Source organism: Antechinus flavipes, chromosome 1 (assembly GCF_016432865.1).
Source record: "Antechinus flavipes isolate AdamAnt ecotype Samford, QLD, Australia chromosome 1, AdamAnt_v2, whole genome shotgun sequence".
Taxonomy (NCBI): domain Eukaryota; kingdom Metazoa; phylum Chordata; class Mammalia; order Dasyuromorphia; family Dasyuridae; genus Antechinus; species Antechinus flavipes.
Genome location: NC_067398.1, coordinates 110,083,973 through 110,111,444, shown reverse-complemented (window position 1 = coordinate 110,111,444; position 27,472 = coordinate 110,083,973). Strand labels below are relative to the sequence as shown.

The window sequence follows — 27,472 nt, the reverse complement described above, 5'->3', positions numbered from 1 at the left end:
TTCTATAAGCCTGAAAGAGACTACTTTATATTTTAGCCAAAAGCTGAGATAAAATCTTATGGATTTTATTAAAAGTTTTTTTCTTCAGGATATATAAAATAACTATTATTCCTTTATTTAAGAATTTTGAATGTTCTAACCAGAAGTCACCAAATTCCATTGTGTTCAACAAATATTTTTAAGCATCTACTATGTTCCAAACACTATACTAAATGAAACATTCCTTGTTCTCATAGAGTTTATTATCCCACCAAGGTATATGTGGGAGAATACATAATCCTATGTATCCTTCTTACTATGGTACAATTCTATTCTGTTAGAGCAATAGTCCCTAGGACCTTGGCCTAGAAAGTGTCTTGGAGAAAACAAATTCTATTAGGAACACTTCAGAGGTTCCAAGGCTAACCTTATCTTATATATGTAGCTTGTCTCTTTAATATATGTACTGATAAGCTTTTAAAAAGTCAGAATTGAGACCAATGTTAAACCATTGAAACAGCTATGACTCAATTAACAGATAATGTGGCAAAAGCAGACATTTATAAAAATATTTGAATCTAATTTTCTTAGGAAATGTTTTTATTTTTTTGCTTTGGTATTTTTAATGTAGGAGATAGGTTAGAGAAAACTAGGTGATGCAGTGGATAGAATACTGTACCTAAAATCAGGAATATCTAAGTTCAAATCCAGCCTCAGACATTTACTAGCTGTTTAACCTGAACAAATCACTTAACCTATGTTGCCTCAATTTTCTCAACTCTAAAATGGGGATAATAATAGCATTTACCTTAAAAAAGTGCTTGTGAGAGTCAAATGGGATATTTGCCTGGCACATAGGAGCCTTTAAAGAAATGCTTATTCTTTTCCATTCCCTCTTCCTCTAGTTCTAGTAAATATAATGGAGATAACATGATATACTGAATTCTAGTTCTTTCTTGCTCTAAAAAATTCAGTGATTCCAACTATTTTTAAAATAAATTTGCATATCAGAACAAATTTTAAAAGAAAGGTCATTTAACCTTATCACCATATTTTGTTATATGATTTAACAGTTCTTCAAGAGAGGATACCATGGGTCCCACCTGAATGTATTGACAATCCTAAGAATCTAAGTTTGGCAGCAGATAAGTGGAGTTTTGGTACCACTTTGTGGGAAATCTGCAGTGGAGGAGACAAACCTCTGAGTGCATTAGATTCTCAAAGAGTAAGTTTATCTAAGCATAATTTTAAAATATTTATTAACTTAATTTTAAACAGCATTTCATTTTGTTTTGAGTTTTAATTGCATCACACAATCATTCATCTTTAGTGTTTGGTTCATTAATTACAGAAACTTCAGTTCTATGAAGATAGACACCAGCTCCCTGCACCAAAGTGGACAGAATTAGCAAATCTTATAAATAATTGTATGGACTATGAGCCAGACTTCAGACCTTCTTTCCGGGCCATCATACGAGACCTTAACAGCTTATTCACTCCAGGTATGTTAATGCCAAGTGATCTCATTATTTCTCTAGATTATTGCTAGATTATTATTATTAAAATTGATATTTTAATGAAATTCTTGACTTTGAGGTCTCTAAAAAAAGGAGTTTTTATTTCTTTTTGGCCAGCCTAGTTTTTGTGTGCTTCCATAATCATCTAGATTAAGTAGTCTTCTCTTAAAAAGTTTAAAAAAAAAAAGTTTTTGCTACATTAGTTTCTTTTCTAAGTAGTCATACAAAAGGTTTTGAAGGTTTCTGATCTTTTTGATCTGTGGTACACATATATCATGTATTTCCATTCTTTTCTAAACAATGACTACGTTTTGTTGTTGTAGTCTTTATTCAGTAATTTTGTTTTTCTTTTCCCCTTTAGAATGCTGTACTAAATTGTAATGTGATCAATAAATAAGTGAATGAAAATAAATTTGTTAAGTTTTTACTCTTTGATCAACACAATGCCAAAGTGCTCAGATCACTTACATAGAATTTTACCTACAGATATTTTCTGTACTAGTTTGTGCTCACTGCTCAAGACCAAATTTAATGTAAAACCTTTCTTAAAGAGTGTCAAACTGCCCAATGCCAGAAAAGCATTTGTTACTTCTAGAATTTGTTTGAGAGATTTTACCATTCTTTGTATGGAAAATTGAGAATACCCATTTTTCTTAAACTTCTGCAGTTTACACAATTTTATTTATTATTTCCTACTTAATCTTATCTTCTGAATCATGAATATAGTTCTATTATTTGTTAATTGGGAAAATGCCAGCAGTTATAGTGGTGAAATTTTATTTAATTCTTTAAAAATTTTTTTAAATTTTTGTATTAAAGCTTTTTATTTTTCAAAACTTATGCATGGACAATTCTTCAACATAAGCCCTTGCAAAACTTTGTGTTCCAATTTTCTCTCCCTTCCTCTACGCCCTCTTCTAGATGGCAAGTAGTCCAATATATGTTAAACATTCTACCTAATTCTTTATTTTCTCAGACTATGAACTACTAACAGAAAATGACATGTTGCCAAATGTGAGATTTGGTGCCCTAGGATTTTCTGGTGCTTTTGAAGACAGAGATCCCACACAGTTTGAAGAAAGACATCTTAAATTCCTACAGCAACTTGGCAAGGTAAGTTGAGAAATTTTTTCGTAGAGTCATAAAATTTTAGAACTAAAAAGAGATATTAGTATTTATCCAGACCAACACACTCATCATTATTTTTGCAGATGAAGATCCCCCAAATTAAGTAACTTAGCTCACATTAGACATCTGTGTAGTAACAGGCCCAGGATTCTTCTGATCCTTAATTACATTTGTCACACTGTGCTTTTTTTAATATTCTAGATGCTATCATTGTTGCATTTGTAACCTTTTGTTGCTTTGTTTTCTGGGTGAATTGTTCCCACAAAACACAATGCTGACATCTTTATTTTTACTGATGCTTCTCTATTTTCTTCTATCCCCCAACATGCATGTTCTGCTCTGACCAGTGTAGTCTCCTCATAGCTTCTGTCATGTTTCAATCCAGTACCTGTTCCTAGGTTTTTACTCATTTCTGGAAGCTCTCCTACTTCTCTAGTTATCTAAATCATATTTATCCTTAAAGGTCCAGACTACCCTCAAAACATAGACTTGTTTCATTATTTTAGCCCTCTCTGATTCCTTTTTTTTTTTTTTTTTTGGGGTCCCTATTTGTGGTTCTTTTCTTTTCTTTTCTTTTCTTTTTAATAACTTTTTATTGACAGAACCCATGCCAGAGTAATTTTTTACAACATTATCTCTTGCACCCACTTCTGTTCCGATTTTTCCCCTCCCTCACCCAGATGGCAGGCGGTTATAATATATGTTAAATAGGTTATAGTATATCCTAGATACAATATATGTGTGCAAAATCGAACAGTTCTCTTGTTGCACAGGGAGAATTGGATTCAGAAGGTATAAATAACCCAGGAAGAAAAATAAAAATGCAAGCAGTTTACATTCATTCCCCAGTGTTCTTTCTTTGGGTGTAGCTGCTTCTGTCCATCCTTGGATCAATTGAAACTGAGTTAGATCTCTTTGTTGAAGAAATCCACTTCCATTAGACTACATCCTCATACAACATCCTGGTTCTGCTCATTTCACTTAGCATCAGTTCATGTAAGTCTCTCCAAGCCTCTCTGTATTCATCCTGCTGGTCATTTCTTACAGAACAATAATATTCCATAACATTCATATACCACAATTTACTCAACCATTCTCCAATTGAGAGCATCCATTCATTTTCCAGCTTCTAATCTGATTCCCTTTTTAAAAAAATTATCTAAAGTTCTTGTTTTCTGTACCACAACTAGTTATTCAGTAGCTATATAATGGAGTGCTTTCTTTGAGCCAGGCTTAGTGCTGTGCACTAAGAATGAAAAGAAAGGGAAAAAATAATCCCAGCCTTACATTCCAATGGAGGAGACCACATATAGATGAATCAGTATATACAAAATAGATACAGAATCTATGAAAATGCCCTTAGAGAGGAAAGGAAATCAGGAAGAGCCTGCTGAAGAAGGTGGCATCAGATCTTAGAGCAAACTAAACATTCCAAAAAGTGAAGACTGAGGAAAGAGAACATTCAAACAAAGGAGACAGCCATTTAAAAGAGGGAGGGAGGAGACTGAGTGCTTTGTGTAAGTACAGGAAGTAGGTCAGTATAAGTGGAGCAAAGAGTTCATGGAGGGAGGGCAAAGTACAAAAAGACTAGGAAAAATAGGAACAAATAAAAGACTTTACATTTGAATAATAATAATAATAGGGAATCACTAGACTATATTGAAGAGAGGTATGAATGTAGGTATTAAACTTACACTTTAAGAAAACCACTTTGGCAGCTCCAGTGGAGAATGTATTGGAAAGGGGAAAGAATTGAGGAAGAGAATACAATTAGGAAACTTGCATTTATTCAAATAAAGAACTTGAACTAGGGTGCTGGCAATGTGAGAGAAGAAAAGAGATGTAGAAATGTCACCATATGGAAACATTGTTTAGATAGGATGAAGGAGGTGGAGGTGCCTGAGATGATGAATTTGAGTGAGGAAGGATGCAAGTGGCAGGGAAGTTTGAAAAAGGAGAGGATTTAGGAGAAAAGATAATTATTTCTCTTTCTGACTTATGCAGTTTGAGCTGCCCATGGACATACAGTAAAAATGTATAATAGATAATTGTTGATGCATGACCAAAACTCAGAAGAAAGACTAGGGCTGAATTTATAGCTGGGAAACATCTACATTGAGGTTATAGCCAAGCCCATAGGAGCTGGTAAGGTCACTCAGTGGTAGTGGGCCCTGGGAGTTATCAATTGTATTGTAAATGCAAAATAAGCAAGGGAGGCTTAAGAAGAAAAGGTAAAATAGGCAGGAGGAAAAGCAGAATAGAGCAGTGAGGAGAGAATATCCAAGAGATTGATCCACAATGTCAGATGTTCAAAACTTATCAAGAAGGAAGATCAAAAAGAGGTTATTAAATTTGATGATTAAGAGATCAGTGGTAATAATGTTGGGCAGGAGAGAAGAAGAGATCATTGGTGATTTTGAAGAAAGTAGTTTTAATTAGTCCTGCAGGAAGTCAGATTGCAAAGGGTTTAGAAAAAAGAGGGGAAGTGGCATCCAGTATAAATGGGTTTTCCAGTATAATAGAAGTGCTATATATTATAGCCCTTAATTACATACACTTGTATTGCTTACTGGTTGTTTCATGTGTATTAAGCTTTATCTTCAATTCATGTACATCTTGAAGGCTGACAGACTATGTCCTTAATTTAATTTTTTATCTCTCTTATTAAATATACCACAGGGTAACTAAGTGCTCAACAAATGCTTTATTGAAAGTCTCTGCTGCTTTTAAATCTTACTGCTTAGTTTACTTTGACACATATATTGATTTTTATGGATAGTGTAATGTAAGTAAAAAAAAAAAAAGTAAAAAAAAAAAAAAAACCATTTACATTCCAAGAGAAAAGACTTTAGAAAGATTTGGAAACTTAGCCAGTATTTTAAAAAACTAAAATGGATTTGGGATTTAAACCCATATAATCTGATTTTTTTTTGTTTGCTCTTATACTTTAGTAGGCAAGTTTAGACTGGTCCAGTCTAGTGATTGTGACAAATTTCCGTGATAGGAAACTATTGCATGATTCTTACATGGGCAGGTTTTGGTACAGATAAAATTGAACCTCAAATATTGTTGTTCTATCATGAGCTCAAAACTCTTCACAAAAATGAAGCTACTTTCCCCAAATATCAATAAAATATTCCACTGCTTTCTAAAATAATGGAGCTCTGTCAAAGCAAGAATAATATACTAGGGAACTTTAGTAAAAGGAAATTATTTCTATTATTTCCACTTGTAGCTTCCTTTACACTGCTGCGATGGGATTCCCAGAAAGGGCAAAGGGGAAAAGGAAGGATGATTAGAGGGGAAAATGAAAAGGAGAAAGGTAAAAAGAAAAAATTGATTAAGTACTATGTTCTAAACACTGGGATTACAGATAAAAGCAAACAAGATAATTCCTGTTCTCAGCCAGCTTACAGTTGAATGAAGGAAAACACCACATAAAAGGGATGTGGAAGAGGTCTGGGAAGAGTACCCACAGGGAAGCATGGAGAAGAAAACCAAAACGTGGTGGTATTGGGTCTTTGTCTCCTATCAGAACCAAAGGGATTCAAGGGTAAAGTCTAGGGTTCCAGTAGAGTGACAGTGGTTGAAACATATGGGCCATGTTGAGAAGCTCTCCTATCAGAATCAGGGAATTAAAAGTCCAAATTTCTTTTTTTTCTTTTTTCTTTCTTTCTTTTTTTTTTTTTTTTTTTGCATTGAGAGAAGGGGTTTATTTACCTTGGAATTTTCTTTTTTTTTTTTAATATATATATTTTATTTTATTTTATAATAACTTTATATTGACAGAATCCATGCCAGGGTAATTTTTTTTACATTATCCCTTGCACTCACTTCTGTTCCGATTAAAAGTCCAAATTTTCTTAAGACATCACTACATATTATAAGAGATCCCCAGTTGTTACTTTGAGCTAAAATCATCCTCTGTATTTAATTCAAGAAGATTCCTTTATCATGTCATTCACATTGTTTCATTTTCTTTACTTTTTAATTCATTAATTCTCCTTTGGAGTGGGGTAGGGAAGGTCTTATTTTCACATTTGATTGATCAGCGAATGTAAAACATAAATTCAAAGAAATTAGGAAGACTACTAGGACAGTATTTTCTAAATATGTTTACAATTAAACAGTTTTAGTAATTTGGTTTATAGAAGAAACAAAACAAAGCATTACAAGTGGAGTGTGTTTTTTTTTTTTAAATAGCAATTAGACGTCCTTAAATGTGGAAATGCCCAGTTGAATTATCTTTCTTCTTGCTTGAAGGCAAAGGCTGTACTCTTTGTTTAGACTGCTTATTTTTGTTGCTTTGTTGGGGTATTTCAATTGTTACCCTTGGAAAATGTAATTGCATTTGTAATTAAATACACATCTCCATCATCTTGCTTCTTCATTGCATTTCACAAAAGAACCAGTGATTTATTATGTAAAAAAGCAGGGGTAGTAATCATGATCTCAGACAAAGTTAAAACTAAGATAGATTTAATTAAAAAAGAAAAAGAGGGAAACTACATGTGTCAGCCATATTAATCACTTTTTAAAATAACTAGACAGTATGAGGTTGGAATGTTGATGTGATATAAGAAAATGATGAATTGATGGAGTTAGAAAAATATAAAAAGACTTGGACTTATTATGAAGGAAGATATACATGTTCAGAGAAGCAGAGGACAAATAAGCATAGTCTTATATAGATGGATGTGAATGTGTGCACATGTGTAATATTATAGATATATGTGTGCATGTGTGTGTGTGTTATATAAATATATCCACACTTATTGTAGCCTTTTGGAGTAATGGATAAAGGAGAAAGGGGAAAAAGAATAAAGTAAAAAATGCACACCAGAAAACAAGAAAATTTTCAAGGAAGCAAAGAAAAGATAGACTGCTCTGAATATGTGTAATTTTTTTATACTTTCTTGAAATGGAAATGTATTGTTTTATATTTTGAATCCTTATTATGTTCTGCTGTGCAATGGCAATGGTTGGGTTTTTTTTTCATATTTTGCATGTTAGTTTAAAAAATTTTTTAAAGAGGGACTGAAATAAAGGGGGAGAGGGGGAGGGGGGACAAAAACAGTGGATTTGCCCTTATACTGTAGACTTCTAAATTCTATAGTCCAGCTTTACTGGCCTGCTTTTCCTGTTTCTTGTTTCTTTGCCTTTGTATTAACTCCCTCCCATGTCTGGTTTGCTCTCAATCAGCATATCTACTTCTGAATTTTCCTGGCCTCCTTCAAGACTCAGGTCAATTTCCCACTTTCTCAGGAGGCTTGCTAATGTCCAGTCTTTGATATTACCTCCTTTCTGTTCTGACTCTGTATCTTATGTATATGTGGTTATTTATATTTTATTACTCCCCATTAAAATGACAGCTCCTTGATAGCAGAGTTTTTTGTTTTCTTTCTATCCCCAATGATGGGTTCATAGTGATGAGGTTTAGATTTATGTAACGACCATGCTCGCACCCAGGACACCCCAGAATCAGCCGGAGTCAGGATAAGCAAAAGTCCTTCGTTATTCTTGATCTTTAGGGGTAGAAGTGAAGGGGATGGAAGAGAATCTCTGCAAGCACCTTCTCCCTCATCTCCCATGGAGAGTGTCTCTGGCTAGCTTTTCTCCACCCCCTAGTCCCTCCTACAATCCGGTATACACCAATCATTAAGCCAGTACGGAAAGTGGAAAAAACCGTTTTCCAAGCATATGCCCATACAGTATTGTCCAATCAGAAGTTAGCCTTAAGTGCTCAGTAGTCCTGACCTCTGCATTGATTCCATAGTTTCAGTCCTCTACAGATTTAGGAAACCATAATGAAATTAGGGTTTCTGGTGGTCAGAGAGTTAAACGATAACGGTCTAATGGCAGGTTTGGGGTTCAGGGAACCAAATGGAAAGGTTTGGCTTCCCTGCACCCCCTTGGGATTCGGCGCAAGATTAAGGAGTTTAGGGGAACTCCCTTCTGGCAGCACAGATAATCTCTGTAAAGGAATTTACAGACCCAAAAACTTAGATTGATAAAAGAGGTTTATTATAGGAATTGAAAGTAAGGTTAGAAATCCTGACAGAGAGGCATAAAGTGTGGTTAGGTAAATAGGTGAGGATAAGGCGAGGATAACACTGGAAAAGAATATTATTCCAGCAGGCAGATCTATGGAAAATGGAGTTTTGCACTGAGAATGCAATTCTCAGTGGACAGAAGGTCCTGGCAGAAAAGGGAGCTGCCAAGGTCCATCTGCAAAGACCTTAGTTGATGGAAGCTCATTATATTGGTTGTCTTGGGAAACCCCAGCAGATCAGAACCAGTTGGGGGAGGCTGGGAGAGCCCAAGTTGGCTCAGATCCAGTGGGGGCTAGGACAAGCCTAGATCTCCTATTGGAATTCAAAGGAATGCTTTTGACCAGGATTTGTGAATCAAAGGCCCTGGGATCTAAGAAAGACAACCTTTTTTCTGGAGAGGATATGCCTCAGCCAGGAGGGGCTGAGAATCTGAAAGGAATCACAGATCAATAGGAAATATAATTTCTTAAAGGGACTACAACCCGCTTCAATAGGTAGTAGATAATAAATGTCTGTTGACTGACTTATTGTTACTCCTTTCAGTTAGCTCATAGTGAAAATAGTTTAGAGAACATATAAAATCTTTTTTCACTTATTTACTCAACAAAACGTAATATTTTATTTTCATATTATTGGGGATAATCTTCATGATTTGCTTGAATTTTTAAAAAGATCTAAAAGAAGCCAATAGTTCTAAAAAATGTTTAGATTTATAATATGATCATAAGTCAACAAAGAATATTCTCTAGAACAAAAAGGGGTAATGTCAGAATTTTAGGATTTAGAGCTGTGAGTTGCCATAGGTCATACAGATGAAGAAATTGAGATCTAGAGAGATGAAGTGACACCCATGGTCGTATAACTAAAGATTTATCCTTTGATTTCTGACTCTAAATTCAATGCCATTCTACTGTTCCACTGTTTCTCTGTAGTTAAACATTTTTTTTTATCAATTTTACAAATTAGGGGAAATGATTTTCAGAGAGATTAAGTGGTTTCATAGCCAATAGGTATTAGTACCACAATTTGAACCTAGGACTACTAACTCTAAATTCAGTACTCTTTGCACAACATTGTCCTGCTTCACTATAATGAGTGCCTTGGCTTCCCACACAATTAATATTAAAAGTAAGATAATATATTTAATAGGAAAAGTATTTTTCTTGAATTATAATCTAAGTTATGCCTTGACTTTCTGAATTGATCAAGATTGTGCCTCAGTTTCTCTTTATCTGTCAAATAAGAAGAAATAACCAATCCAGTTTCCTCATTTTAGAAAAGAAGTTAAATGATTTTACCAAGGTAACACATAACCCTAACTGTAATTCCAGCTTGTAGGTCAATGTATTTTTTCGCTATATCATGCTGCCCTATCTTCATATCTGAGGATATATGAATGATTAAAAAAGCATTTATTAAGATACAACTATGTGCTAAGCACTGTGCTAGATCCACTGGAAATAAATTAAAAAATTAGGCAGTCCCTGCCCTCAAGAAGCAGTGAAATAAAAATGAAAAGCAAGAAATTGCATGGCTTTGGGCAAAATCACATTGAAAGCACCAAATCACTCCTATGTTATCTGATTCTTTTAAAAGATATCATTTAGAAGAGTTGATACCCAGTAGAGGACTCTCCACACTTAAAATTTTCCAAAATTCACTTCATACACATAATTATATGTTATGATGCAATTTATAACAACAGTTCTTCCCTTAAATCCTTATTCTGATGTCTATCATGCCAAAAATTATTACATATTATTCCCCTTCACATAGTTCACATGCCAAACTAGCCTACTATTATTTCCCATCTTTCTGTTTTCTTCATGTATTTGTATAGGCCTAAAGATTTGGTGAAATAATAATTGTAAAGTACTTAGCACAGTGCCTGGCATGTAGTAAGCACTGTTGTTATTATTATTATTATGCTGTCTTGGGTTCCTGTAATGTACTCCTTTCGTGCCTCTACCTCTTAAATTCCCTAACTTCAAATCCTAACTCAAGTAAGTTCCTGGTACTTTATTATGTATTAAGTTGGTATGTCTTTCATATTTATATGTATTCATAGTTTATTCTTCTCCATATAATTTAAACTCAGTTTATATTTTATTTATATTTTGTCTCTGAATCTGTACCAACTACCATAGTGCCTACATATAATAGGTACTTAAATGTTTGTCAGATGAATGAAAGAATGGAAAAATAATGACGGTAGAAGAAGACATGAAAGAAGTCAACTAATAATTTTTTAAGCTATCTTCATATAAAGGATCTTCTTAAAACTTGTTTTACAATAAAAAATATAGGTGTTTAAATTTGTGTAGCTTATGGGAAACGAATGTGAACTATCTGCATTTTTGTTTTTCTTCCCGGGTTATTTATACCTTCTGAATCCAATTCTCCCTATGCAACAAGAGAACTGTTCGGTTCTGCAAACATATATTGTATCTAGGATATACTGCAACATATCCAACATATAAAGGACTGCTTGCCATCTAGGGGAGGGAGGGAGGGGAAAAAAATCGGAACAGAAACGAGTACAAGGGATAATGTTGTAAAAAAAATTACTCTGGCATGGATTCTGTCAATATAAAGTAATTATTAAATAAAAATTAAAAAAAATTTGTGTAGCTTAAGTGCTGTGCTTATCTTTAAAAGTGCAATAAAAGTGATGATGAATAAAATGTAAAATTGTTGTTGAAAATGTAATACCAGCTTACTAATGTTATAGGTTTGGGAATTCTTGATTTAAAAAGAGGAAACTTTTCTGTGAAGTTGTCCTGGCTTAGGGAAAGAAAAAGAAAAAAAATTTTCACCACTTAAAAAATTTTGTTTTCCCACTTAAGTATAAATTTATTAGATCAGACTTATGATCTGGCCCAAATTTCTCTCTTAGGAACTTGTTGTAGAAATGCTTGATTGTCTTTGAAGCCAGTTTCAAAAGTTCAGTAATTTATTTTTGGGGGCTTTCCTTTATTTTCACTAGTCTAAGTGGTTTTGCCATCCCAAATCTTTTCTCGTCTCAAAATTTTTAAAAATATAAAATGTAAAAAACAATTTTTGATAAAATTTCAGCCATAATACGTTTGGAGTAATACCCATAAATTAATTCTCATTTTAAAGTGATGTGTAGTGCTTTTTAAAAACTGATCTAAAGTTCTCATTTTTAAACCCCAAGATTCTCTATATAATTAAAAACTAATTTAAGATTGAGATCTCATCAGAGATCTTACACAATTAAGAGTTATAGCCAAGTATTATTTAAGTTATAATGACATGAAGGAACCTAAAAAAGTCTAATATTAATGAAAACATTATGTATTGTTTAGGGTAATTTTGGGAGTGTGGAGATGTGCCGATATGACCCTCTACAAGACAACACTGGTGAAGTGGTGGCTGTGAAAAAGTTACAGCACAGTACTGAGGAGCACCTGAGAGACTTTGAAAGAGAAATTGAAATTCTTAAGTCTTTACAACATGACAACATTGTCAAATACAAGGGAGTGTGCTACAGTGCTGGTATGGGGCATGTGGAAACCTATTTTTTAATTCAAGTATATCTTCAGTATCTCCAAGAATAGCTTAATGTCTTTAGTAAACATATACCAGATCTCAATTAACTGCAGGCATTATGTGGAAGAAAGTATATGGTAGCTGTAGAAAGTCTTTGCCCATTTCTTTGTTTTTTTCCCCTGAGATTCCCTATCCCATTCAGTCTAGGAGTTCAGTGATCACTAATAAACATAATCTCCTCTGATTATAGGAGTAGTTTTGACCTGTCCTCTTTCTAACTTGAATTAGTTCCGGCTCCTTCTTGAGCCTGGTAGACCATTCACTTCCAGGAGGGTTTCTACAATGGTACCAGATAGTGCAGATATTTGATCAGCGTTAGTCCTGCTGTTGCTTTGAACTCCCAAGCTCAGGTAATCTCTGCCTCCCAAGAAGTAGGAATTATCGGTATGCATTTATAATCAGCTGGTTTTGCTCTGACCTTGAATACTCATTGTCAGTGAAAGATATCACTGTATAAGTTTGTGGGTAAGCACCAAAGATGGTTTAAAGAATAGGAAAGCAAGAGACCTTTCTCTTCTGCTCTGTATTTCTACTTCTTTTTTGTTTGTTTATTTTTGTTTTTATTTTTTGGTGTTGGTTAAATTCAGAACAAAAATAATGTTTTGGTGTTTGTTTTTTAAACAAAAGACTAAATAAAGATGAATACAGTATTAGGGAGAGGAGGGGGGCTTTCAGCATTTAAAGCTTCTACATTGAAGTTTGAAACATTCTTTGTACCAAACCAATCTTTGTGCTAGTGATAATTTTTTATTTTGACTCAGCCAGATAAATTGATAAAGGTGAAATAGGGCTATTGGATGTTGTAAAGCTACATATTATTGAACACTTCTGATTCTGTATAATTTCTTTCTGGCAGACTACTTAGACTTAGTTACATGCATGTATCTTCCTAAGAAAATATAAAGTCCTTGCGGATAGGAACTACTTCCATTTATTTTTGAATATCAAATACCTATCATATTGCATAGGATATAATAAGTGTTTAATAAATGCTCCACAAGTACAACTATTTTTGATGTAAGAGGGGAGAGCCATCTGGAGTAGATGAAAAACATTGGAAAGTTCAAACATTTCTTCAGTATTTATTCTACCAATATTTTGTGAGTTGATAAATTGGGAAAGCTCATATCTTTCTGAAAGGGTTAAGCTTTCCAGGACTGTTTGTTGTTTTTATGTGTTCAATACCTAGTCTAGATTAGCTATGGTGATTGAAAACTTCCATAAGCTAGCACTGGTCACCTTGCTTCTCTAACATAATTGGTTCTTCACAATATCTCCCTTTCCCTCTCTCTTTTAGGCACCTGTGGAGAATCTGAACTTGGTCTTTTGTACATTCAGTCACAGAAATGATTTTTATGTTGGCCAAGTATTCTTCCTCTTTTTAATAGAACACATTAAAAAGGAGATAAACTCATAGAAAAGAAGCTTGATGTAGAGAATAAAAATGGAAAGACAGCCTGCAATGAGGCTTCTTCTAATACATATGGGCTATATGTCCATGCATGGGTTATTTAACCTTTCAGTACTCGGAGACTATGAATTACAAAGAAAGTGCTACTTTATATTGCTAGAGAGTTTTCACAATAGGAATCCCTTGCATTAATTAAAGTTTTTTAGATTATAACTGAAGATAGATGGATGGATGGATGGATGGGTGGATGGATGGATGAATAATTGGATAAATAGATGGTATGTCTGCTTAGAACTTACAGCAGTTACTCCTGCTGCTGGGATGTGTGGTTTAGGATGTTTATGGTATAGAAATTGGAGCCAATAAATAAAGTTGTGACTTGAAATTCTCTCAAGTGGATAGAAGATCCTCAATAGCAAATTCATTTATAATTTTATGATTTGTCTCAGAGTATGTGTTTGACCCTAATTGAGTGGGGAAAAGTTGTTGAGAGTTTCCTTCCATAAAAACTTAATAAAATGAAAACCTTAATTTTTCCTTTGTAAATTACAAGGCCGTCGTAACTTGAGGTTAATTATGGAATATTTACCTTATGGAAGTTTACGTGATTATCTCCAGAAACATAAGGAAAGACTGGATCATAAGAAACTTTTACAGTACACATCTCAAATCTGCAAGGTAACATCCTGATCATCATTTTAATACATTTACCATATCTGAATGTAACATTATTCATTTTTTTTCAAATGCTGATCTATTAATGTGAATGTCCATGTCCAAAAAAGCCTATACCTTTTTCAGACTGTTTCTCAAAGTGTGATAACTAAGTGTCATAGTGACCCGGTAGTGGATACTGGGTTGAGTCTTGAGTTAAGAAAAATTAAATTCAAATCAGACCCCTAATAGTTTTCTTAACTTAGTCTGGGGCAAATAATGTGATCTCTTGCAGCATCAATTTCCTCATCTGTAATACGTAGATAATAATAGTACCTACCTTTTAGGGTTCTTGTGAGGATCCAATTAAATAATTTATATAAAATGATTTTTAAATGTGAAAAGAATTATGTAAATAACTATAAATGATCCCTTATAGTATTTTTTGGTAGGAATAAAAAACTTGAAATTTACTTCTACATAGCATAGCTAAAGTGCTAAAATAGTAATTATACTAGTGTACTCTGATGGGTTTGGGAGTCTTTCTCTACTGGTATCATTTTGAGCTGTGTTCCTATCACTAGTAGGTGCCTGAGGTGAGTAGTAGTGAGTAGTACCTCAGCTCCTTTTAACCATTTAACATCAATTTTATAAAGGGATATTTATTTAGAAAATTTAACAAGAAAAAATTACATAATTTCCTGCAAAATCTTGAAGATAGTCAGTTTATTCCCTTCCTTTCTCACATTGGTTTCACCAAATTCATATCCATCTGTTTCATGTCTGCATGAGTCCTCTTATATTTTGCTGTCCTGAGACTTTAAAAAGTCTTCCTGCTCCACAGGGCACCAGTACTTCCCTGGCTGCAAAACAAGCACAGAGTCCAGGGACCAATGACCTATTTCTTGGGGCCACATGGACTTGATGGGGAAAAGCCCAAGGCCTCTCCCCTAACAGTGTTTTGTCTTACTCAGTACCATGAGAGAAAACAATAGTGAAAAGGATTGAGAATAGAAATGGTAGTAGCTAAGGCCTTCTGAATGCCTTCTCAACCAAAGAGTTTTCTATTCACCATAACTCACCAGAACAAGTGATAGAACATCTGCATGTGCTTCACAGTTTCTCCAGTATATTTTGCTTCCAAGTCATCATGATTCTCCTAGAAATAATCTTCCTTCAAGAGGATGCATAATACCAGGAACTTTGTGCTTGTCCCAGGCCCCCATTGCCCTCGTACAAAATAATAATTACTCATAGTAGTATTTTAAAGATTTACAATGTACTTTCCTTACAAGTGCATTAGTATAAATCTCATCTCCATTTTAGATAAAGTAATAAGTGTAGAGGCAGCAAAACAATGATTTAAATCCCATTTGCCGTTTTCCAAGCCTGTCACTGTATTATGCCACATGTATTATCTGCTGTTATGTATGATGCTACGTGTGCCTCTAATTCTATAGTGGAGTTAGCGTGGAAATAATCATATATTAACTTGTCATTCAGTCTTTTCAGTTGTGTTTTGGGGGGCAAAAATACTAGAGTGATTGACTATTTCCTTCTCTAGCTCATTTTATAGAAAAGGAAACTGAGGCAAACCGGGTTAAATGACTCGCCCAGCATCACACAGGTAGTGTCTGAGGCTACATTTGAAGTCAGGTCTTCCTTATTCCATACCCAGCATCCTGTCTACTGCGCCATCTAGTGCTTTATGTTTTAACTGCAATACCTTATATGTATTACTTCCTAAGTACTCTTGAAATCTGAGACATGGAAGATTTAGGGAGCAAAATCATTAGTAGGGATTTTGGTTACATTTCATTAAATTAGCTAAATGAACCTTATGTTCTTTATCTAAAGGGAATGGAGTATCTTGGTACAAAAAGATATATCCATAGGGATCTGGCCACAAGAAATATTTTAGTGGAAAATGAGAATAGAGTTAAAATTGGAGATTTTGGATTAACAAAAGTCCTGCCACAAGACAAAGAATACTACAAAGTGAAAGAACCTGGTGAAAGTCCCATATTCTGGTAAGTTATATTTTTCAAAACAGTTAATGTTTGAAAGGATAAATTTCCATCTTCTGAGAATTTCATTTCATTTATTTGTAAAACATTTTATATTTCATCACATTCTGAAGCAAAAATATTTTTCCCTTAAAAAAATTATTATGTGAGTTCTCTCCTTTCTATAGAGAACCAGGAACAGGGGTTAAGGGATTGTGCTGTCTGATAGAACTGTTGTTTTAGTTGGTTTTGCTTTAATATTTTTCTTTTTTTTTTACAAAGGTTTAGTAGTTGGATGAGAGAGCAAAGAGGAAAGATTTTGGGGAAAATCACTGGTATTAAAAAACCAAAGGGCACAATAAAACTTTTAAATATAAAATAATAATGTGAGTGTATGAATAAATGGAAAAGCATTTGTTGAGTGCTTATTATAGTTAGAGGACTATGTTCAGCATTGAGTATGCAAATAGAATAATAGACTGGGGGCAGTTAGATGGGGCCATAGATAGTGCATCAACCTTGGAGTCAGGAAGACCCGAGTTCAAATCTGGCCACAGACATTTTAACACTTACTAGCTGTGTAATATAGTCACTTCGCCCCAATTGCCTAATCAAAAAATAAAGAAAAAAAACAGCTAAACCTTTTTCTTAAAATGCTCACATTTTCATGGAGGAGACAACATATACAGGAAGTTTTAACTTCAAGTTAGACAGAAAAAACTTGGCTAGTTTTTTTTTTTAGGGTTCGTTGGCAAGACCAGGTAATATATCTTCTTTAATGTTATTTCCATTAGTAAAACCAAAGTGATTTTTGATGATTTTTGAAGTCAAAGGATATAAATGATTGAATAAAATGCAAAGAAAAAAACATTTATTAAGCTCTTACTCTGTGTGGCAATTACTGTGCTAAGTAAGCTCTGAGAATACATATACAAAAGCAAAGGCCAGAGACAGAGAGAGAGAGATCTCTTGAGTCTTCGTCCCGTTGTTTTGAAGTTGCTGAGTCCCTTAGGATTTTGGGTACTTCTTGTTTCCTTGGAGAAGATAAAAGAAGCCAAACCCACTTGAGGTTACTAAGAGGAAAAGACTCTGGAAAGACATGAGAGGAGCCAGAAGCTTCCATCATGTCCCTGTCCTTAGCTTGGTTAAAGTGAGTATGGATGCCATTAATGCTATTGGATTTTTGATGGGTGTGTGTGTATGTGTTTGTATGTGTGTGTGTATGTGTGTGCATGTTTTATACACTAGACAGTAACCCTATCTTATAAACAGATTATTGCACATGGTGGGAAGCAGGGGAGGGGGGAGAAGAGGACCAGAATTTTAAGAATATGATTATGCTAGCCAGTTTTACATGTGGTAATAGCATGTGAGGAAGGAAATTAGAGCAACAAACTAACATCGATTTTCATTGAATTATATATAAATTGAAATTATTTTATGCTGTCTTTGGTTTGTTACTAGAATGGATAATCAAGAGATAATCTAAAAACTCACTTCATCTCTGATCTTAACTACTTTTTTGTGTGATCTAGGTATGCTCCAGAATCACTCACAGAAAGCAAGTTTTCTGTAGCCTCAGATGTGTGGAGTTTTGGAGTGGTTCTGTATGAACTTTTCACATATATTGAGAAAAGCAAAAGCCCACCAGCGGTTAGTATGATATTCATTTTACCAATTTTTTTGTCTATAGAGCTAACCAAAAAATTAGAATGAAAATAATTAGGTGATTTAATATATTATGAATCCCTTTGGAGAATCCTCAAAATGGCTCTAAACTCTTTGGTCACATTGTATCTATTTTTTAAAAGTAGCAATAAAACTAGCAAATACAGCATTGGTTTTATTCTTTATGAGTATCATATTTGGAAAGCTCATTTAGTAAGGAATGTTGCATAAGCAAAACTTTTTGATATTAAGTAATTGGGAAGTTATTTTGTTATTGTTTCAGGCACTTTGCATGGATTGTAGTTGTTGGAAATGGTGCAATAGAGACTTGGCAGTTCTATCTAGAACATTTTTTTCCAATATATAATTTTAATCCTTTATAAAATGTACTATGGGATACTCATGGCAGCCAGGTATTTAAGATACTACTTATTTGTTACTTGTCCTAATACATCATGGTACCAAGGAATCATACATAAAATTAACTAGCAATTTTGCATAAAATTATCTCTGGAAAGCAATATTGTATAATTGAAATTGGTATTTAATTTCAGGAATTTATGCGTATGATTGGTAATGACAAACAAGGGCAGATGATTGTATTCCATCTAATAGAACTTTTAAAGAATAATGGAAGGTTGCCAAGACCAGATGGATGTCCTGATGAGGTAATAAAATTATCAGTATTTTATCCATTATCATTAATTTGTAATAAAAATATATATTTCCATATTTCCTTTTACCCAAGAATTTCAAGTCTATAAAATTTAGTTAGTTGAACTTTTAGACAAAAGTTGGCATGATTATTTATATGACCATGGAGCCAAGACAAAATAACAATAAATAATGCTTATCTTCAATTCCTTAAGTTTCCGTTTAAGTTAAATCATGTCATTTTTCTCTGAATATGTGTATCTCTAATTTCTTCTCTCTTTTCCAGATTTATTCTATCATGACTGAGTGTTGGAACAATAATGTAAGCTTACGCCCTGCCTTCAGGGATCTTGCTCTTCGAGTGGATCAAATAAGAGATGACATGGGTGGATGAAAGAATGGAACTTCATTTTAATGCTACAGAATTAAATTTTGCCCTTCAGGACTATTCTCACACAGGTCATGGTGTGAATAGATCAGAAATGCAAATATCTCTTCAGAACTTGCAGATGCAAATCTCTCATCAAAATTTGCAGATTCCATCAAATATTTGTTTTCTTCACGAGGATGTATTTGTTCCCATGAGAACATGTTAATGAAACCAATTGATAAGAGACTTTTTTTGGTATTCCTGTATGTGGTCAGTCAGTATCACCATTGTTTGCCTTACTTGGCAAAGCAAAAGAGAAAAGAAAGAAAGAAAGAAAAGAAAAAGACTTCTTTTTTGACACAGTTAAATTTTTGAGAATTGAAAACATTTAATGCTTTTTTTTTTTTTTTTTTTTGGCAAAGTTAAAGATTCAGAGAATATATTTGTACAGTCTTTTCCTCAGTGAATGTATAAAGAACTTGGCCTCTTGTGTAGTGTTTTGCACAAAGGTTTACAGTCATTGGTATTGTTTTCTAATTTTTACAGTGTTGATCCACACATTTTAGCTTCATGAACATTTAGAACCAAGATAAGATGTTTAGACTTCTTAATAAGCAACCTTTCTATATGCCTGTTCAGCTCTGTTATTCAGTCAGCATTATAAACAGGTATGCACTTTTAGCATGTTTTGTGTATTGTAAATATTTTTCAAGACAAAGGGAACAAGCATATAGTTTTACTTGTACAGGATAACCCCTCAGTCCCATCCCACTCCCTTAAGAATACATTTTGAAATGGAACAAGCATACAGAGATATAGCACAATATATTTTCCTACTTGGTTTTCTTGTAGTAGTTGTAGTAGTGGCATTTATTAAGTAGAATTCCTTCTATATGTGTTTTTTTGGTAAGATATGAACAAATAAGGTGTACTTGAAGCTTTTTCACACTGAATTAGTAGTCTTATTTTAAGACTTTTTTTTAAAATAAGAATATTAACAATATTTTCATCCCCTGAATTACTGTGTTCCTTCAGTTCAATATGTTCTCTCACTCCTTGGAATCATGACATGCTTAAATTGAATGAATGAAGGAAACAAAGACATAAAGAGCTTTCTAAACTGAAATTGTATAAACCTGCTTTTAGATTGTGGGATGGATTAGGAAAATAACTGAGAAATGTTCAGTTTTTGGTCAATCTTTTATTTCCTAAATATATTTATATTTCTTGAAGAATATATTTAAGATTCTTTTTCCAGAATCCAAGATGATTTCTTATCTGTCAGAGATTTTCTTATACAATTTAAGAGCAAATTGAAAGTAGCAAAAGCAGGGCAATTTCAATTTCTGATTTTTAAAGTAACAATACAGAATTCAAGGAACAATAGGAATATATATATATTTTCATTGTGATACATTAAATGTAAGAATCTTAAAATACAGTTCTTATATCTTGCTCTACTTAAAGGGTTTTGAGTTAGATAAAATTTTTAGTGTTACTGCATTCTAGATATTGAATTTTAAAAATATTTTAGGCTTATTTGCACAAAGTTTTAAGCACGTATCTTGCCTCAAAATAATAGCACATTCTTAAGTAGAAACAAGTCGTCTTCTTTTTTTTTTTTAATTACACGTCTTTCTTCAAACCAAGTCCCACTTTCATTTTCTCAATACTGCTTTGGAGCTGACTTAAATCAGAATCTTAAATGATGTTTAAAAAAAAAACTTCATTTATAGAGGAATTAATCTATATAATTTTTGTTCTATTTGTTTTATTTTTTTACTTGTCCAATACCATCATAGCTTCAAAAACTGTTTTAGCTATACTATTGAATGCAGAAGTAATATAAAGGGACAGAATATTACATTTGTAATAAGATTGATAATGTATATTTTAGAGAAAGCCAAATATAATTTCTGTTTATTTAAAAAAAAAACAACTCAGGGATGTCTGTATCATAATGCAATTATGAGATCTTCCATGCTGCTAGTTTTCAAGTGAAAGGTAAGCCCTTAATACAGTATGCTTGTTTTTGTACTTGGTACTAAAACTCAAGTACCAAAGGAGATGATGATTCTTGGAGTGCTATAACATTTTGTTTTTTGCTTTTTTTTTTTTTTAAATGTTATTAGCTAGATTTTTTAAAACTTTTATAATGCTTAGATTTTGAGTATTAGATAAAGGAATTGCAATGCAAGCTAACATACTTCATCGAAGTATTAGAGACATAATTAACCAACCTACTAAAAAACTCCAGATTTTTTTTTGAGGATTTGTATTGTGATTTTTAAAAATTCTAAACATGCCTAAAAATTGTAGCTTTCCAAATCATCATAATTGTTCAGTGGTTGTACACAGGTAACAGGTAAGTACTGCTGCTTTAGTTCATGCCAGACATAATTCTTTCAAATGAAAGCTCTTGAGAAGCAAAATTAGATGTTAAGATTTTCAGCAATTTCTTTACTTTTCACAGTCTTTGTATTAATGGAGAAACAAATTTCTTTCCTTGGTTGCCATTTACTTTGGGAAAGCCTCTTTTTGATGTTATTGTATTTGCTACCAAAAGTGCAATGATTTATTGTAGTAAATTTACTGTAGTATGCTTTCCCTTCATATCCATAAAGCTGCTATAAAGTTATATGAAATTTTTATCACAACTACAGATTGTCTAATGCGCCAAAATAATTTAAACAGTCATTTTCATAATAAAACCCTATCATTGCACATTTGTGTTTTTCCTCTCCCCATAAAATACTACCTTTAGGTCTTATTTATTAATTGGTGCAATTTGTTTTCTCAAAAATTTATATTCCACACATTCCCAAAGTTGTAACCATCATTCATGCAGTTAAGTGATATAGATTGTAAGATTCCAATATATAGAAGTGGGGAAATTCACTCATTAATTTAGGTGTTGGCAAATCACAGTCATTAATAAGGAAAACTCATCTGCCGGTTTAGGTATAAATAGTTCACAATATCTATTAAATGCTTCCATAGCTCTCTAATGTCAATCACTGTACTATCCTCCTGAGTATTGTTGTACCCAACCTAGTCCAAATTATTAAAATGATTTTTTAAAATGAAGATTTCCTCTAGTTTTTCAGAGTAGGTTTCTAAAATTCTCATATTACCCTTAATTCATTGTGTTGGAATATCCTTTGCCAAATAAATATGTTTATGTATGATAAATATGAAAATTCAGGTGTTAAATTTCAAAATACAGACATTTTACATCATTTACATCCATGTTTTTGATTTTACAAAGAACGCTGGATCTGGTGTCCAAAAACTGCAGTCAAATATGAACTCTATCACTTAGGACCTGGGTCACTTTCAGCAATTCGTTTTGACCTCTCTAGGCCTTATTTTTCACATTTACAAAATCTTTAAAGTCTTTTTCAGCTCTAAATCTGTGGTCTCCTGATCCATATTCATCTGTATCCTTTATAGAGTAATTGAGCTCATTAGTTATTGAGTTTACTCTAGTCTGTGTCTGGGGATAACTTTTAAACTATGGTTTCTTTTTTTTTTTTTTTTTTTAAGTCATTGAATAGCCTTGATTAGGATAACAAGTTTAGAGCTCAAAGGGATCTTAAAGATCACCTCATCTAACACTCCCATTTTACAAATGAGGAAAGTCAGGGCTAGAGAGGTTAAATGTCTCATCAGATGTCACACAGGTAGAAAGTAGTAGAGCTGAGATTCAAATCAGAATACTCTAGAAGACTCCAAATCAAGGTTTCCTTTAGCAGCATCAAAGGGCTTCTGCTAAAATTGTAAGGATGTTAACAAATAGTATATTATGTTAAAAGGCCTATTAAAGTGCTAGAAAATTCATTTTGAGCATTATTGCAACAAATCTATTTTTTAAAAGTGAGAGCCATGAATTAAGAGGCTTGACTGAAGGTTCACAGATTATACAAGTAGATTTCAGATAACCCATAATTTGAATGGGAAAAAAATTGAATATTTTCATTTACTTCTAACTGACATTTGGCATTGCTTTCAATTATTATTTAATATATATATATATATATATATTCTGACTTTAGATTGCTGAAGGGATCCATGCTACCAAAAAAGGTGAAGAATTTCTGCTCTGTTCTCCTTTTCAAATTCTAAAATTCCATGATCCTGTAAACATTGCTTTGTATTAGCATGTGTAAAAGATAACAGGACACCCATAGTATTGGCTAGCTAAAATGACCAATTATTGTCTTTGGATTCTCAAGCCTCCTTTCCACTTTATATACTCTCATCTCTTTGGAATTCATTCCTTACTTTAGTCCCTGTTGTCAATGGACCATAACTTCTATAGTAATAATAGTTATTATAGCAGCTGAAGTTTATGTAGCACTATGTGCTAGTCACTGTACTATATGCTTTACAAATAAATCTCATCTGAAAGTCATAATAATACTATATGCTTTACAAATAAATCTCATCTGAAAGTTATAATATCTTTGGGAGGTGCTGTCATTAACTCCATTTTACAGATGAGGAAACTAGGGCATGTTTGCCCAGAGCCACATAGCTAGTACTCTCTAGAACTCTGTTAATCAACTCCTCTTTACTGCAAAGCCAATTAAGTCTCCCTGTGTCCCTTCCACCCTCATTCCTGAAGGGAATTGTTGGAATGAGTGTTAAAAAAAAAAAAAAAAAAAAAAAAAAAAAGTTATTCTGATGAGTTCTTTCTTTACCACAATGCTGGTGGCACTTTGTTTCTCCCTTTCCCTTTTTATATAGATCCCCACATATAGCTTCATAAAGTTCAATGTGACAGAAAACAAAAGTCAGCTCAGTATTGAGGCAGGGTGGATTCCATGGAACAGTAGGACTTCCAAGCTGTGCAACTGATTAAGAGGCTACTCTAGGATTAAAAGAAAGAGAGTAATGGGACAAGAAACCAATGAGTGACCTATAGATCTGAGTTAGCTTCATCAGTCTTAAAGTTTCAGGGTTCAGTGTTTTCTGTTACTAAAATGGAGAAATGGTGAAGATAAAGTATTTTCCAGTGATGTGGGTGTGTGTACGTACATGTAAGAGGCAGAACCAAGATTCAAACCAAAGTTCTCTAGATAACTCCAAATATGTATGTATGTATGTATGCATAAATAAGTGTGTATTTCCTTTAAAGACTTCTAATTTTAGGCGTGGGTATAGGGGCAGCTAGATGGCACGATGAATAATTGAGCACCAGCCCTGAAGTCAAGAGAACCTGAGTCCAAATCTGGCCTTAGACACTTGAACACTTTATAACTGTGTGGCCCTGGGCAAGTCACTTAACCCTAAATGCCTTGAAAAAAAAAAAAACTAAAACAACCTCCCCCCCCCCCCAAATGAGTGATATGTGGTATGTTAAGGGAAGACTAGTACCTCTGATGTGAGTGTTTGCCCAAACCTTTTTTCGGGGATGCTCATCTTACCTTTGGTGTCCAAGTCACCCAGCTCTCAGCCATGGCTCCAAGAAATCATAGTTTAGGCAGAAGCCACACTCCACTAAACTATCTCAACTGATGGGCTAAACCAGGTTGAGGGTAAGCAACAGGTCACAAACCTTTTGGTGAATTGGGATAGCTTGGGTGAATGGGATATTTACTCCAAACATGTAAAGACTTCCTCCAGCCAGATGGGAGAATGAGAATAATTTGTTTCGATCTTCATGAAGGTGGCCGAAGTGTCAGACGTTTGAAGATTCCAAGGTCATCCATTGCATCCTGAGCCACCAGGCATTCTGACTTTTGTCTTGCCATTGGACTTAGATGACTCTGGAAGAGAGAGTAAGGCTGTTGACTTTGTGCAATGTTGCTTTGTTCTGTATTGATCTTATTTACCCTGATTTATACATGTATCTTCTAACCTCTGTTACTTTTTCTTTTTTTAAATCATTTTTTATTTCTATAGAAATTCCCTGATTATGTGTAAAAATCATTTTAACGAACATGTTAGAAATTTTTTAGTTCCAAGTTCTCTCACCCCCCTACCCTTTCCGAGATACCATGCAATTCACTTTTACATGTGAAATTATTCAAATAGTTCCACATTAGCCATGTTGCAAAAGAAAACTCAAAACAAAAATAAAGACAAAAGTATGCTTCATTCTGCATTTGTACATCTTTAGTTCTTTCTCTGGAGATATATAGCATGTTTCATCTGAGTCCTTTGGAATTGTCTTAGATCATTGTATTGGTGAGAGTAACTAGATCTTTCATAGTTGGTCATCCTTACAATATTGCTATTACTATATACAATGTTCTGCTCACTTTCCTTTGCATCAGTTCATATAAATTTCCCAGCTTTTTCTGAAACCTTCTGCATTAATATTTCTTACAGCACAATCTTTCTATTCCATCACAGTCTATTCTATCCCATCACAATCTAAGTACATGCATTATTTGTAATGGGGATAAACTTGAAGCCTTCCCAATAAGTGAAGCAAGAATGCCCATTATTAATACTATTATTTAATATTGTATTAGAAATGCTAGCTATAGCAATAAGGAAAAGAAAATGAAGGAATAAAAATAGGCAATAAAGGAAACCAAACTATCACTTTTTGCAAATGATATGATGGTATAAAACATTTTTCTTAAACTTTTTCCACTTGTGACCCCTTTTCACCTGAGAAATTTTTACGTGACCATGGGTATATAGATATATAAAATAGGCATACAAATCAAACATAGACTGATAACAAATCAAAACTTTGCAACCCTCATATTAAATTATGAGACCTCATGTTGAGTTATGATCCACAGTTTAATAAGTTTTAGAATACAGAGTCCTATAGAATCAATTGAAAATTACTTGAAAAAATGAATAATTTTAGTAAAGTTGCAGGATATAAAATAAATCCACAAAAATCATCAGCATTTGTTTGTGTAACTAACAAAACCTAGCACAAAGAAATAGAAAGTGAAATTTCATTCAAAATAACTGCAAACATAAAATAATTGGGAGTTGGCCTAGCCAAAAAAGGACTCTGTGAACACAATTACAAAACAATCATAAAATCAAGACAGATCTAAACAACTGGAGAAATATTAATTGCTCATAAGTATTCCAAGTCAACATAATAAAAGACAATTCTACCTAAATTATTTATTCAATGTCATACCAATGAATTATTTTACAGGGTTAGAAAAAATAATAACAGAATTGATCTGGAAGACCAAAAGGTCAAAAGTGTCAAGGAAATCAATAAAAAAATAAATGTTAAGGAAGAAGGCCCAGTAGTTCCAGATTTCAAACTGTATTGCAAAGACATAATCAATGATGAATCAGTGGAATAGATTTAGTACATAATACACAAATTTCTAAACAATGGTGCTTTATAAATAATCATACTTTGAATATTCAAAAAGAATAAAATCCATCAAAAGTATCTAGAAGCCCACATAGTAAAAGATCTAGAGTCAGAGTCCAAACAGGGTTATTTCCTCAGAGATACTAGTAAAGGCTCTCCTCTAGGACTCAGTTTCTTTGTCCATAAGAAGAAATGGCTGGGATAGCTGGTTTCTCAGAGCTCTTCCAGTTCTGCCTAAGTGCTCTTATGGCCACTTTGGGGACAGGATTTTAGGGACATGCTTCTTGACTTCAGACTCCTGCTGTCCCACCTATGTTACCTAGGGGGTACCTGCTGTAAGTATCCCAGTGTAAGCCAAATATGCTTGATGGTCTTAAGTTCCCCAACTGCTTTCACTAGAGGGGAAAATAGGTCAGGTTTTCTTTTCTTTTAATCTATTGTCTTGGCTTTCTCTACACTTCTTTATTAAGCTTATTTAAAATTCTAGATTATCAAAAAAAATCTAAATTCTTATTAGCTGTATGCAATTACCTATAATTAAATAAATATTTATGCTTAAAATATTCTTCAATTATATATTATAGTTAATAAAGGGAGAAAGAGAAGGAAGAAAAAAGAGGAAATAGAGATAAAGGGGAAAGGGATCCATAGAAACAATTTTATAAATGACAAGTTCCTCAGACTAGCTCATTTAAATCTAATTCATGTTGTAACCAAAATTGCAGTATCTTTGCAGGGGGTGGGGGAGGGAGGGATATTAGAAAACAGTGCAATAATTAAATAAAAGGACAGCTAGGTGCCATAGTGGATAAATCATGATGGATGGAATCAGGAAGACAAGTTCAAATTTAGCCTCAGAGAATTAATAGCTGTGTCTGTGGGAAAATCACTTAAATTTCCCTCCATTTCCTCATCTGTAAAATGGACTGGAGAAGGAATTCAGGTCACCATTCTATCCATTATACATAATGTCCTTAGAACTGATACAAGTCCTAGATCATTGAGCTTCCCTTGATTATGATTAAACTTCTTTTTAAAATGTGTGACATTCTCTGCTTTACATGAATATGTCCTTAACGTTCTTATATTAATCAGCCGGAGTTTGGGTCATTTTGTGGTTCATAAATAAAAGAGAAGGAACAAGGAAATG

General features: G+C 33.5%; 1 protein-coding gene across 2 annotated transcripts in view; it reads left to right on the top strand.

Annotated features, from left to right (window-relative positions):
- Positions 1-25,115, top strand: part of JAK2 (Janus kinase 2) — a 158,454-nt gene extending 133,339 nt beyond the window's left edge. The window contains exons 17-25 of one of the 2 annotated variants that reach the window (XM_051987735.1): positions 1,053-1,204; positions 1,331-1,481; positions 2,473-2,609; positions 12,007-12,196; positions 14,215-14,339; positions 16,173-16,345; positions 17,857-17,974; positions 18,544-18,657; positions 18,930-25,115. In XM_051987735.1, the coding sequence (XP_051843695.1) occupies positions 1,053-1,204; positions 1,331-1,481; positions 2,473-2,609; positions 12,007-12,196; positions 14,215-14,339; positions 16,173-16,345; positions 17,857-17,974; positions 18,544-18,657; positions 18,930-19,037 (1,268 nt within the window). In that variant the 3' untranslated portion in view covers positions 19,038-25,115. The remainder of the gene's footprint in view (positions 1-1,052; positions 1,205-1,330; positions 1,482-2,472; positions 2,610-12,006; positions 12,197-14,214; positions 14,340-16,172; positions 16,346-17,856; positions 17,975-18,543; positions 18,658-18,929) is intronic. The other variant, XM_051987742.1, reaches the window with a different exon arrangement.
- Positions 25,116-27,472: the final 2,357 nt, after the last annotated feature.